The sequence below is a fragment of the Melanerpes formicivorus genome, unplaced genomic scaffold (assembly GCF_026170545.1).
Source record: "Melanerpes formicivorus ecotype bairdi unplaced genomic scaffold, bMelFor1.0.p_v2 SCAF_33, whole genome shotgun sequence".
NCBI lineage: Eukaryota > Metazoa > Chordata > Aves > Piciformes > Picidae > Melanerpes > Melanerpes formicivorus.
The window spans coordinates 6,770,097-6,783,136 of record NW_027142385.1 but is presented as its reverse complement, the minus strand read 5'-3'; the positions used below and the strand labels follow the sequence as shown (position 1 = coordinate 6,783,136).

The following is a 13,040-nucleotide window of genomic DNA, read 5'->3' as shown; positions in this document are numbered from 1 at the left end:
GACCCAGCTCTTCTTGGAGGGTGAGTCAGAACTGGAGTTCTTGGGGTGGTGCGTGCCAAGCGTTGGGGGGGGACCTGAGCCGTTTGTCTTCAGCTGGGACATGGGGATAGATTTCCTTGGGCTCACTTGCATGAAAACAAAGCACTTTGCACCTGCCAGGTGAAGAAACTCAGCTGGTAGCTGATGCATTTCAGAATTCTTACTATTTGTTCCAGTCATTCAGAGGTGCCTTTTATTTTCTTACAAACATACACAACTGCACAGGACTCTGCCAGCCCAGCGGGTTCCACAGGAAGCAATGCAATGCATTTCCTCCTTGTTGCATGAGGAAAGGTGTGGGGTAAAGCAGGTAACAGCTGCCTCAGAGTTCTGCTCCCAGGTTGGTTGCTCCTTACACTGCACATGGAAGGGTGCAGTGCAGCTCTCTACCTTTTTTTAAGCCCATCTGTAAAGGGATTATTTAAATCAAATGCTTTGTTCCTCTTTTGGGTCTCCCTTTCTTGTCTGTGGCACTTTGTGTCTCTCTGTAACACGGGGGTCAGTCACTTTCCAGATCATAACATTTCCACATGTTATCATTTTGTGGATCCTGCCTCCTACCTGAGCAACATCAAAGTGTGACCATTACATCTGCTTTTTGCCAGGCCTTAAGTTCATCTGAGTGGCAACACAGAAAGTGTGGATGAGTGTAAGGTACAGCAGCAGCAACTACTTCAATAGCTTGCTTTGTTTAGCACTTCTGCAGTAGAACAACTTTCATTCTTTAGCATAGTTCACTTGCAAGTGAAAAACCTGAAGAACAGGATCACTTCCATTCTAGAGCATATGAACTCCACAGAATCTTAAGTCAGGCCATAGGCCTACTCTCCTCTGAGCTCTGGCCAAATTGGGAGGCTACTTCCAGCCATGTGACTACAGATGATAAACTGCACTGATGAAACGGATCCATGATGCTTGTCACAAGACCTGGGCTGCAGGAAACTTGTTGCCTAGTTTCACCTGGATGATACCTAGTGTTTTCTTCATGTGGTTTGTGCAAGTCTTTGTTCACTTTGGTAACAACTAGAAATATCCTTTCACTTCAGCCATGTAAGCCACGATTTTGAGAGGCCACCACGCTCCTCGGGATGGGAGGCACATCAGGACCTCCAGTGTGACAGCTCCATTCCTACTGCTGATGTGATGAAGTGGTAACACACAGCACTGACTGACCCCAGCTACATGCTTTCAGTTGGTTGGTGGACATTTTGCCTGGCTGTGTCCTTCCCAGTGCCAAGAGAAAGCTGCATACAGCCATCCTCTCTTGTAACCTACTCAGAGGGTCAAAGTCTTAAGTCCTCTTCACAGTCCAGAGTCCTGAAGCAGCTTTGTTCAGCCGTAGCATAGCTCCACATTTGCACAGGATGCCTGGAAAGATGGGGGGGGAGGGGAAGGGCTTGCAGCAATATTCTCATCTCCAAAACCTCTTTAAAAAAGAAGGCCAGTCTGTCCAGGGTGTGCAGGATGCGCTGCCCTATCGGAAGAGGCGGTACAGCCGAGGCAGCCGCCCGTCCTTGCTGGAAAGCGCTGCCTGGATGTGTTCGTAGCTGGGCAGGTCTGTTAAGTCACCCAGGGCAGCCACAGCTGGTTTCTTATGAAGCATCTTAGTGACCACCCTCTTGATATCAGTAGGTTTCACCTGACCTGCAGGGAAAAAAGCCAAACCAAGCCAGAGCTGTGACAACTACATCTGAAACAGCCAGAAGCAGCTTTCGTAGCATACAGTCACAGACCTGTTTTGGTTGGGAAAAAACCTGAGTCCAACCATTCTCTAACTCTACCACATCTGGGACTAAACCATGGCCCTCAGCACCACATCTCTCTAGCTTTTAAGCACCTCCAGAGATGGGCATTCTACCACCTCCCTGGACAGCCTGTTCCAGTCTTTGAGAACCCTTTCAGTGAAGAAGTTTCTAATGTCCAACCTAAACCTCCCCTGGTGTAACTTGAGGCCATTTCCTCTCATCCTATCACTTGTTAATAGGCAGAGGAGAACAACCCCCACCTGGCTCCAGTCTCCTTTCAGGGAGTTGTAGAGAGCAATGAGGTCTCCCTTCAACCTCCTTTTCTCCAGACTAAACAACCCCAGTTCCCTCAGCTCCTCCTCACCAGACCTGTTCTCCAGATGCTCAGGAAAACCAATCACTAACTCTAGACCTTCTCTACTATATTTCTGACAAAAATAAAGCATTGCACTAGCAGTTTGAAATCTCTCTCTGCAGTAGGTACAGCCCCAGGCTATTTAAGGTACTTTATCTGTGCTACAGGAATAGGTTGCAGGTTGCTCCCTCCCACCCCCCACTGTACCTATAGTTCAAGACAAGGAGGAAAAGCATCATCTACTCACTGATCAGGGCACAGAGCTCATGAGGTAGCTTCCTTGTGTTTGTGGCCAACACTTGCCTTCCCACATCTTCAAAGATCACTGGCCGGGCCTCGAGGTTCATCATGAGCATGGACTTCAGCTGCGTCTTCGCTCGCTCAAGTTCTACCTGCAGGTGAGCAGCACACACAGGTGTTCAAAAGAGCCTGGCTGCTGCTCTCCAACACAAGATACCACCCCAGAGTTCTGCAAGCACCTTCCTCTTGGTGAAGGTGTGGCTGAAATGCCTGTATTCTGTTACAGACATACGTAACATACTCATCTACAAGAGTCCATTGCCAGTGCAATGCAACATTTCAGCTCAAAGACCTCCTGCAGGTTATGCTGCTGACCTCTCCTACTGCTCCTGCCATGAGGATGAATTCTCTGGTGATGATTTCCACCATCTCTCGAACCTAGGACAAACAGGTCATTGAAAGAAGATGAGAACAATGCTTATTCTGCTAACAAGGGATGTGATTACTCTTGAAGGGCTCCTGGCTGAATGCAGGACTCTGTACCTGTTTTGGATCTGCACTGGCATGTATGCACAGGAGACCTGTATCCTCATAACTGTGGTGGTAAGAGGTTGCATTATACATCCAGTGGTGCCTGGGAGTACACAAACAGTATTTAAACATTTTAAAAGGTTAATTGAAATGTCAAAATGAGCCAAACATGGACAGCAAGTCCTCTCCTAGAGCACTTCCAGTGAGAATCATCAGTTCCTGCCTGTGATTGTTCCTGTGTATGTGCCATCTGCTTCCTTCTCTCTGCTTCGTTCCTGAGACCAAACCCAGAGCAATATGGAGCTGTATCACTGGTACCTACTGCCAGTTCTGTTAGTCTCCTGGACTACCTCAAGGTGGAAGGATATCCCTGACTAAAGGATGGGATATGCTAGTGGAGGAAGACAGGATTCCTGCTCACTTCTACCCTTTCACCCTCACAAAATGCCTATTGATGAATCTTAACACCTTTCAATAACCAACAACCTGGGGCCATTGCTTGCTCTCACATGATGAAGGCTTCAGTGTGAACCTTCTTTAGAAGACTTTTTGCTGTCCCTTAAACAGAAAGTCAAACCAACCTGTTGAGCACATTGAGATAGAGGCGGGTGAACATGCCCTTGCCAGGCCCTCCAGCTGAAAAGGAGCCACCACCTCCCATCATCATGTTTAATACTGCAAAGGGAATGAAATCTTCCTCCTGAATTATAAGAAGAAATTCAGTCAGTGGCAGAACTCTCAATGGTCTGGGATGAGTGAAAAAGGAGAAGAGTCAGAAACATGGCACAAGAAGACTGTGAAGGTCAGCACCTTCATCAGAGTGCCAGTGAAAAGCTGCTTGTCTGTACATGCAGCATCAGTGCTGATGTTTAATGATGAGATACAGGGTCCTGGGATTCTCCAAGTACAGGAGACCCAAACCACAGCATTTCAGGTTGATACTTACTAAAAAGGAGCAGCTTTCTAACCCAATCATGATGTGGGTGAGCTCTGGGATGGGAGTAGGGCCCAGACTCACATCTGACATATCTTTTTCAACCTGTGGGAAGAGCACACAAATGAGGAGGACCAATTTTCACCTCCACTGTATCCAGCTTGATACATTCCCAATAATTAACTCCTTACCCAGGTAACTGTCATAGAATCACAGAATGGTCTGGGTTGGAAGGGACCTCTAAAGGTTATCTGGTTCATCCCTCTCTGCAGTAAGCAGGGGTATCCTCAACTAGGTCAGGTTGCCCAGAGCAACATGGCCAGCTGGGACTCATATTCTTGAACAGTGTCTTCTTTTAGAGGAGCAAAGCCCCTAAAGAAAGCAGCCAAAGCCCCAACCTGCTGCACCAACAGAGAGGCACAAAGCCCCAAACCTGCTGCACCAACAGAGAGGCACAAAGCCCCAACCTGCTGCACCAAGAGAGGCACAAAGCCCCAACCTGCTGCACCAACAGAGAGGCACAAAGCCCCAACCTGCTGCACCAACAGAGAGGCACAAAGCCCCAACCTGCTGCACCAACAGAGAGGCACAAAGCCCCAACCTGCTGCACCAACAGAGAGGCACAAAGCCCCAACCTGCTGCACCAACAGAGAGGCACAAAGCCCCAACCTGCTGCACCAAGAGAGGCACAAAGCCCCAACCTGCTGCACCAAGACAGGCACAAAGCCCCAACCTGCTGCACCAAGACAGGCACAAAGCCCCAACCTGCTGCACCAAGAGAGGCACAAAGCCCCAACCTGCTGCACCAACAGAGAGGCACAAAGCCCCAACCTGCTGCACCAACAGAGAGGCACAAAGCCCCAAACCTGCTGCACCAACAGAGAGGCACAAAGCCCCAACCTGCTGCACCAAGAGAGGCACAAAGCCCCAAACCTGCTGCACCAAGAGAGGCACAAAGCCCCAACCTGCTGCACCAACAGAGAGGCACAAAGCCCCAACCTGCTGCACCAACAGAGAGGCACAAAGCCCCAACCTGCTGCACCAACAGAGAGGCACAAAGCCCCAAACCTGCTGCACCAAGAGAGGCACAAAGCCCCAACCTGCTGCACCAACAGAGAGGCACAAAGCCCCAACCTGCTGCACCAACAGAGAGGCACAAAGCCCCAAACCTGCTGCACCAAGAGAGGCACAAAGCCCCAACCTGCTGCACCAACAGAGAGGCACAAAACCACCTCCCCCTCGCTCTTACCTTGACAATGCCTCCTGTGTACTGAGCCACAGATCTGTCCACGTCCTTGGTCTGCCCACTGCCCCAGGCTGGCTCCACTCCAAGCAGATGTTTCCTTGCACACTCCACCAGCTGCTCGTGCTCGATGCCCACCCCAGCAAGCACCATCCTGTCCGGGGTGTAGTAGTTGCGCAGGTAGGAGTGCAGGACTCCGCGGTCGATCCTGTCAGTGTTTTCCACTGGGCAGAACCTGTTCAGCCCCACTGTGTTCTCTCTGTAGGCTGCCTAAAAGGAAAGAAAGGTGATAAAAGGAACAAATATTATTTCACACCCTCCCCCCCTCCATCTAAACCTTCTCTGCCTGTTTGGGACATGTAAGAGAAGAAAGGTTGAGCGTTTCACTAATGAGAAACGTGAAATCAGAATGGGTTGGGTTGGAAGGGACCTTATACAACATCTAGCTCCAACTCCTCTGCCATGGGGAAGGACACCTTTCCACTAGACCAGGTTGCTCAAGTTGGCAACAAAGGTAAGTTGCAGACAGTTTAAGTTAAAATCTTTCATGTGTGTAGGACTTCAGAGTGACAGCACAGCAAAATTCTCTCTCCCACCACTGGAATCTCACTGAGTAACAGAAAAATCTCATTTTAGGTTAGTGGAATATAAACCCTGAAGAGTGAGAAAGAAGGGAGAAAGTGCATCCAGTTCTGGAGCCACTATTACAGGTGGAGTGCTGGAGTGTGTCCAGAGAAGGGTCACAAGGATGAGCAGAGGGCTAGAGCACCTCTCCTATAAGGACACACTAAGGGAGTTGGGGCTGTTCAGTCTGGAGAAGACTCTGAGGAGGCCTTATCTTGGCCTTCCAGTATCTGAAGGGGCCTACAGGAAAGCTGGGGAGGGACTTTCTAGGGTGTCAGGGAGTGATAGGACTGGGGGGAAATGGAAAAAAAATAGAAATGGGAAGATTCAGATTGGATGTTGGGAAGAGGTTCTTCCCCATGAGGGTGGTGAGAGACTGGCACAGGTTGCCCAGGGAGGTGGTGGCAGCCTCATGCCTGGAGGTGTTTGCAGCCAGGCTGGCTGTGGCTGTGAGCAACCTGCTGTAGTGTGAGGTATCCCTGGCCATGGCAGGGGGGTTGGAACTGGCTGATCCTGGGGGCCCCTTCCAACCCTGACAATTCTATGCAGAAGAGAAGGCAGCATGGCTGATGCAGGGCACTGCACCCAAGCAGAGCTCTGAGTGTTTTACCGCGTGGATCATTTCTGTGAGCAGAGGCTCTGGGTCAGGTCTCATGTTCAAGTCTTCCAGCTCAAACCGAATAGCTGTGCGAGTCATCTCGATCTCCTCATCTGTAGAGAGAGAGAAAGCAGGAAATGACACCCACCACACAAATGACCCCCTCTGAACTTCTCAATGAGCACAGTCTAGTGAAGAACTCTGAAATCTGACAAGCAAGATGTGTCAGGAGTCTGGCTTTGAGGCAGAAAGTGATGTTCCAGACCTGATAACCTGGGCTGTAGTGCTACATCAGCCAGCAAGTTGACCACCGTGTCCAGGCCCTTGGCATCAGCAGAAACAGCATACATGATGGTGTCCCTGCAGCACAAGCAGAGGAATCTGCACTGAGAACTCATTTCTGTGATCATTAGGTAAGCACAAAGGTTGTTGATTGTTACTAAACACTTCTGGAAGCACACAGAACTGACTTGCATAACCCTTTCAGGCAGTTTTTTAGCAGCCACCACAAATGGATTTGTGCTCCTTAGAAACACAAAGTGGCACCAGAAAAATCAGCTCCAACTTGTCAGTGTTAAAACCACTCAGATAACAGCAAGGGAAAAGGAGCACAGTACCTCGATGCCTGGCAGTCACAAATGCCCCCATGCTTCTCTAACGTGAGGAGAATTTCATCTTTGCTGCCAAACTGAGCTGTGGACTGTGAAAGAAGACAACAATGTTATTAATTAATAAAACAATAGCTATTTGTAATCCTTTAGTGTAGCCCAGAACAAGCACGTTCTACATTCTATAAATGGTTTGCTAAACACTGACAAAGCTTAGAAGTGAAAGCACAGCTGGCTTTCAAACTGTAATTTGGGTCACAATAATGAACTAGGAACACTACCCCCATCTATTTAAGCAGACCAGATCACAGGGTGCACAGCTCAGCTGCTCTTGGTTCCCTAACTGCTCGGATTTCTGTTCCACGCAGCCCCCAGGGCACTGCTGTGCCAAGCAGGGTACTCACGGAGAAGGCCAACTTTTCCAAGAAGTGAGAGATGCCACTGAGGTATTTTGCTTCGTGTCTTGATCCCGAATTGATAAGAACTAGCGTTAAGAAGAGGAGAAATCAGCAGTGTCTTTTACCGGCAGCCCAGTCCTTACGCACAGACAAGACCCCCGGCTCCTGGGGGAGGTGAATGTCACCGCCACGTCCCTAGCCAGGCCAGCTTAGGCCTGGGCAGCGCACGGACCGGTGCCCCTCCCGAACCCCCTTTTGCCATGCGCGGGTACTCACTGCCCACGGTGCAGAACTGCCCGAACTTGTTCTGGGAGGCGACGCGCAGCCCGTTCTCCAGCACCGTCACCCGCGTCTCGAACTGCTCCCGGCCCTCCGCCGCCGCGAAAACCGCCTTGGGCACGCCTGGCAGCGGGCAGGTCAGCGACACGTTGGGGTAAGCGCCACCGCCACTGTAGCACCGGCCGGCCGCCAGCCCGCACCTACGGGACAGCGGGAGAGGGGATCAGCGAGGCCAGACACCCCGGCAGCACCTGCCCCGTCATTGGTACTGGGCGCTGCATCCCTTCTCCGTCCAATTGCCCCCATGGTAGCAAAGAGAGCTCTCACCGCCGAGCTGGGGCCCAGACACCCCGCCGCAGCCACGCCATGGCGGCAGCCATCTTGCCGTTACCCGGGAGCCGCAGTACCGCCCCCGCGGCGTCACGTGTGCGCACGGCAGCCACTGCGCGGCTGCACTGACCCCTGGGAAGGGAGGTGGGACGGGGAGGCGGCCGCGATTGGGTGCGGCCGTGGTAGACACTCGTTTATTGGTCCGTTGTAAGGGGGGGCGGGGCCCTGCCTCAGAGCGGGACCCGTCCTGCTCTCGGGGGGAGCAAATTGGGGCGGTCATGGCTGCAGGAGAGCTGCCTGTGGCGGGTCCGCCTGAGCCCAACCCTTTCTCCTTCCGCGAATTTGTACGCAGCAAGGCCCGCAGCGGTGAGGAGGTGGCTGGCACCTGCCAGGTAGGGCCGAGGTGGAGACGCGCCTGAGCCCCGCCGCGCTGAGGCGTCCGCCCCATGCCCACCTCAACTCTGCTCTCCCGTCCCGTCCGCAGGCTGCACCGCCCGGCCCCAGCCTCGGCCCCCTCTTATTCCCTCCCCTCCCTCCCGGCGAGGCGGAGGACGACGAGGAAGAGGATGAGTGGAGCGAGAGCTACCAGCCCTTGGCCGTGGAGCAGGCCCATATCGCCGCCGTGGGTCTCGCCTCACCCTCCGCCGACTCCTTCTTCTCGGAGAGCTTGGGGCTGGCAGGCAGCGAGGACCTGAGCGCGGCCCCTCTCGGAGCTCCCCCAGGGCCGGGGTTTCGCTCCCAGGGGCAGCCCAGCTACGAGGAGGTGAGCACCTGCGCTGACCTCTCGGCACCTTCCTCAGGGCGGGCCCTGCGGGCTCTCTCTTCTGTCCGGCGGTCTCCAAGCTCCTCTGTCAGATTGATGCAGAACATGATGTCAAAGTGTGCTGTCAGGAGGGGTGATTAGAACAGCTTGAAAAAGAGCAGCAGGTTCAAAAAGCTGCTCTGCAGCATGCATCAGATCCAGCACCTTATCTGTCCAACTGCTTTTGGCACGACCCAGGTGGCTTCCTCATGCTTTTGCAGGGTTATTGGCTTAGAATGAACAGTATTTGATTAGACAACCTCTGAAGTGATCGTTTGGTAACACATTTTCATACCCTTAGGGTTAGTGTAATCAAGAGGGGAAAAACCAGGTGTGAAGGAACAGGTGAACGTGGCAGAAAGTGTAAGACAGCACTAGAATTAGCTGAACATTGTTTTCTTGTCACTTCTTTTTTTTTTCTAATGAGAGGTTTTTATTTTCCTAGCTAAAAGAAGAGAATGCCAGCTTGAGAAGCAAGATCAATAAGCTTCAGATGCTCTCTGAAACTCAAGCAGACAAGTGCGTAAGCCACAGTATGGGGGAAAGTAACCACGTGAGAGAGGAGCTTAGAAGAGGTCCTCACTGGGAAGAGTCAACAGCTTTAAAGAAGAAGGGAAAAAATGTAGTTGAAATCTGTGCTATTTGTTAGGGGGAAAAAAAAAGCTTTAACAAACTTGGTTTTGTGCTTGGAAAGTAAGTAGCAAGCTGATGACTGTTCGGTGTGTGTGGCTTATGCTTCATGCAGCTCAGGTGGTTAGGGAAGGGGTAGGGCTTGACAGGATGCAGCTCCATGGAGCTTCAGGCTAACAAAGTACTCATTCTTTTTTAAAGTTAAAAAAAAACCCCAGAGTTTTTGCTAGTGAGCAATTTGGAGCAACTGGAATTATCTGAAGCTCCAGAAGCTAGGGCTGGCAATTTCTTTTAAGTTCCCCTCTGAATCCTCTGCACTCTGCTGTTTCACTCACTGAAGTGGTATTTCCATGGGGATTGGGGTAACTCTTTGTTTCAGAATTACCCTTCTCTAGGCTGATTGCACACAACCCTGGTGTCTGTAGGGCCTTTCTGCCTTCAGCTGTATTGTTACCATTACTCCAAGTGCCGAGTGCTGCACTTTGGCTATGGCAATCCCATGCAGAGCTACAGGCTGAGGTCGGAGTGGCTGGAGAGCTCCCAAACAGAGAGGGACCTGGGGGTGCTGATCGACAGCCACCTGAATATGAGCCAGCAGTGTGCCCAGGTGGCCAAGAAGGCCAATGGCATCCTGGCCTGCATCAGGAACAGTGTGGCCAGCAGGAGCAGGGAAGTCATTGTGCCCCTGTACTCTGCTTTGGTTAGGCCACACCTTGAGTACTGTGTCCAGTTCTGGGCTCCTCAGTTTAAGAAGGACATTGAAACACTTGAACGTGTCCAGAGAAGGGCAACAAGGCTGGGGAGAGGCCTTGAACACAGCCCTGTGAGGAGAGGCTGAGGGAGCTGGGATTGTTTAGCCTGGAGAAGAGGAGGCTCAGGGGTGACCTCATTGCCCTGTACAACTACCTGAGGGGTGGTTGTGGCTGGGAAGGGGTTGGTCTCTTCTCCCAGGCAACCAGCACCAGAACAAGGGGACACAGTCTCAAGCTGTGCCAGGGGAGGTTTAGACTCGAGGTGAGGAGGAAGTTCTTCACCGAGCGAGTCGTTCGTCATTGGGATGTGCTGCCCAGGGAGGTGGTGGAGTCACCAACCCTGGAGGTGTTCAAGAGGAGATTGGATGTGGCACTTGGTGCCATGGTCTAGTCATGGGGTCTGTGTTGATAGGTTGGACTCGATGATCCTCGAGGTCCTTTCCAACCTAAGTTATACTGTGATACCAATGGATGCTGAACAGAGAAATCCCCTGAACCACAGCCTTGGAAGGGTAGTTCTGTGGGAAGACTTCATTTTTCTCATGACACCCCAAAAAGAGTTTCTTAATTCTTCTGTAGAATTTGTTTTCTGTTGCAAGTGCTCACTGCACAATGTCCCTTGATTTAAGGATGAAGAAGCTGGAAAGAAAGCTCGAGGAGAACAAAATTAAGGAAGAAAAAGAAGCGCAGGATCTGGAAGCAATGGTGCAGCACGTGGAACAAAATCTCCAGCTGATGACTGTAAGTGTGGCTATTTGCCATAGTAGTGGGAGCTGTGTGGTTCCTTTTCCTTCTTCCCCTAGGAAAGGGAGGGGAGCTGAAGTGGTTCCCTAACCCTTGTGAGGAAAAACAAGGAGGAAATAGCTGATGAGGCATGCCTGGGGGGCACTGTCCCTGTCTTGTAAAGCATTCAGAAGATGAGGTGATGTAACACTTATTTCACTTCAAGTTATGTGCTGGAATGAGGTGTTTCTAGGAAGCTCAAGCTGCCTGCTGTGCCCTGAGCTCTGCTGTAGTGTAACTTATCTTTACTCTATTGCAGAAACGAGCTGTTAAAGCAGAGAACAGTGCTGCCAAACTGAAACAGGAGAACGCACTCCTCCAGGTATGCAGCAGTGTCCTCAGGGCCTTGCTGAATGTACCAGGGTTGAAAGTCTACATCTGGAAATGGAGCCTGCAAAAAAAGAGGATGCTGAAGAATTTTAACTGCACCTCATCTTGTCTAGTGAATGCTCCAGAAGATGTTTTAGACTAGAAGGTTTCAGCTCCACACAGGCTGTCAGCTTCAGCTCTGCACCATGTGGTGCTTCGTGTACAATGCTGCTGAAGTTTCGTGTGGTGTTCAAATGCTGTTTGACACTGGGGACCTGTGAATGGCAGGATCCAACAGGGGAAACAGGTGTTTAGCTGCAGGAAGGTTCCTGATGGAGAAGAGGGAGAAGCTTGAGGGATACTACAGATAGCTTAGCAGAGCCTGTGGGGTGTTAGGTGATAGTGTTGGTGTCAGGCTTCCACCTGCACATTCCATCCAGCTCCAATGCTGGATTGGTTCTGTGAGGCAAGCACACTTGAGGGCAGACAGGCTGTCATGAGAACACTGCATCCATTTTCAGTTTAAACCAAGGCTTCCCAGTTGTAGGTCTTTGTCCAAGACAGCTCTGCAGAGCTGGGAATATCTTCTCCCTAGGCAGGCTTGAAATGGGATCTGGTTATGAGTTGTTGTACCTAATAAATCGGTGTACCAATATATTCATTCATTGCTTTAGTTGTATCTATTGCAGTGGTGCAGCTGTTTTCAGGTGAAGTTTTTCCCTCTCTAGGTTCAGCTGAAGAACTACAAGACAGAAAATGAGGCCCTGAGGTTGGGCCAGTCATCAAGTCTGGCTGCAGTGAAACAAAATGCAGAGCTGGCCCTCCAGAACCTTCTCACAGTGATAACCAACTCCCAGTCCTCCATCAAGTGAGTGTTTAAGATGAGTGTCCTAACACTATCCCAGGATGCTTGTCTAATCACTGAGGTCACATCTGAATGTCCCCAGCAGGCTTTTTAGATTGAAATTTGGGTATTCTGTGTGCCACATCAGCTCATCTATGTTCCTACCTGCCTGTGATGGATTTTCCTCCAAATAAATAGAAGATGTCTTAGATTTACACTTAAGGTAGAATAGAATAGAATTAACCAGGTTGGAAAAGTCCTTTGAGATCATCGAGGCTGTAGCCAGGTGTGGGTTGGTCTCTTCTCCCAGGCAACCACCACCAGAACAAGAGGACACAGTCTCAAGTTGCACCAGGGGAGGTTTAGGCTGGAAGTTAGGAAGAAATTCTTCACAGAGATTGGCCATTGGGATGTGCTGTCCAGGGAGGTGGTAAAGTCACCATCCCTGGAGGTGTTTAGGAAGAGACTGGATGAGGCACTTGTGGATATACTTAGATGCTCCAAGTCTCTTGTACTTGTCCAATAATATCTTCAGATAAACTTGAAAAATCAATGCATGGGCCAAAAATCACCCAAACCTTCATGATGATGGACAGCCTCATCCTCTCCTCTTCAGTCTAACTCTCTCTCCCACGTTGCAGGCAGCTGGTCTCTGGAGCAGAATCGCTGCAGCTTGTCGCCGACCTTCTTAAATCAATAGACAGAATTTCTGAGGTGTCAGAGGATGGACAGTGACTCAAAACAGTCTCAAATGGAGAACTTTGCTTTTATGCAGAAACCACTACTAAAAAGTTAATTTCTAAAAGGACTCTTTACGACGTGGGAAGCTTTTAGTGCTGCTGCAGAATGGGCTTCTGCTCTTCCCCCACCACACAGCCAACGAGCCACTAAAACCCGAATCGACCACAGTATGTCCCTTCTGTTCATCTGGGCCCTCGAATCCATCTCCTCTCCCACCTCGTGTTCCCGTGCGAGCCCCAGATTCAGCCTGGGAAC

At 50.7% G+C, this 13,040-nt stretch overlaps 2 protein-coding genes across 2 annotated transcripts; one reads left to right on the top strand and one right to left on the bottom strand.

Annotated features, from left to right (window-relative positions):
- Positions 1-3: 3 nt before the first annotated feature.
- On the bottom strand, positions 4-7,999 carry PMPCA (peptidase, mitochondrial processing subunit alpha). Its single transcript, XM_068155888.1, has 13 exons — positions 7,922-7,999; positions 7,592-7,794; positions 7,322-7,401; positions 6,927-7,009; positions 6,575-6,669; positions 6,322-6,422; positions 5,094-5,357; positions 3,857-3,949; positions 3,492-3,610; positions 2,923-3,013; positions 2,755-2,817; positions 2,387-2,531; positions 4-1,683 (listed from the first exon to the last, which is right to left on the bottom strand). The coding sequence occupies exons 1-13, from the start codon at positions 7,972-7,974 to the stop codon at positions 1,514-1,516; spliced, it is 1,560 nt and encodes a 519-aa protein (XP_068011989.1). The 5' UTR covers positions 7,975-7,999; the 3' UTR covers positions 4-1,513.
- Positions 8,000-8,151: 152 nt separating this feature from the next.
- On the top strand, positions 8,152-12,961 carry ENTR1 (endosome associated trafficking regulator 1). Its single transcript, XM_068155885.1, has 7 exons — positions 8,152-8,316; positions 8,409-8,687; positions 9,172-9,245; positions 10,738-10,849; positions 11,151-11,213; positions 11,929-12,068; positions 12,686-12,961. The coding sequence occupies exons 1-7, from the start codon at positions 8,203-8,205 to the stop codon at positions 12,777-12,779; spliced, it is 876 nt and encodes a 291-aa protein (XP_068011986.1). The 5' UTR covers positions 8,152-8,202; the 3' UTR covers positions 12,780-12,961.
- The last annotated feature ends 79 nt before the right edge of the window (positions 12,962-13,040 follow it).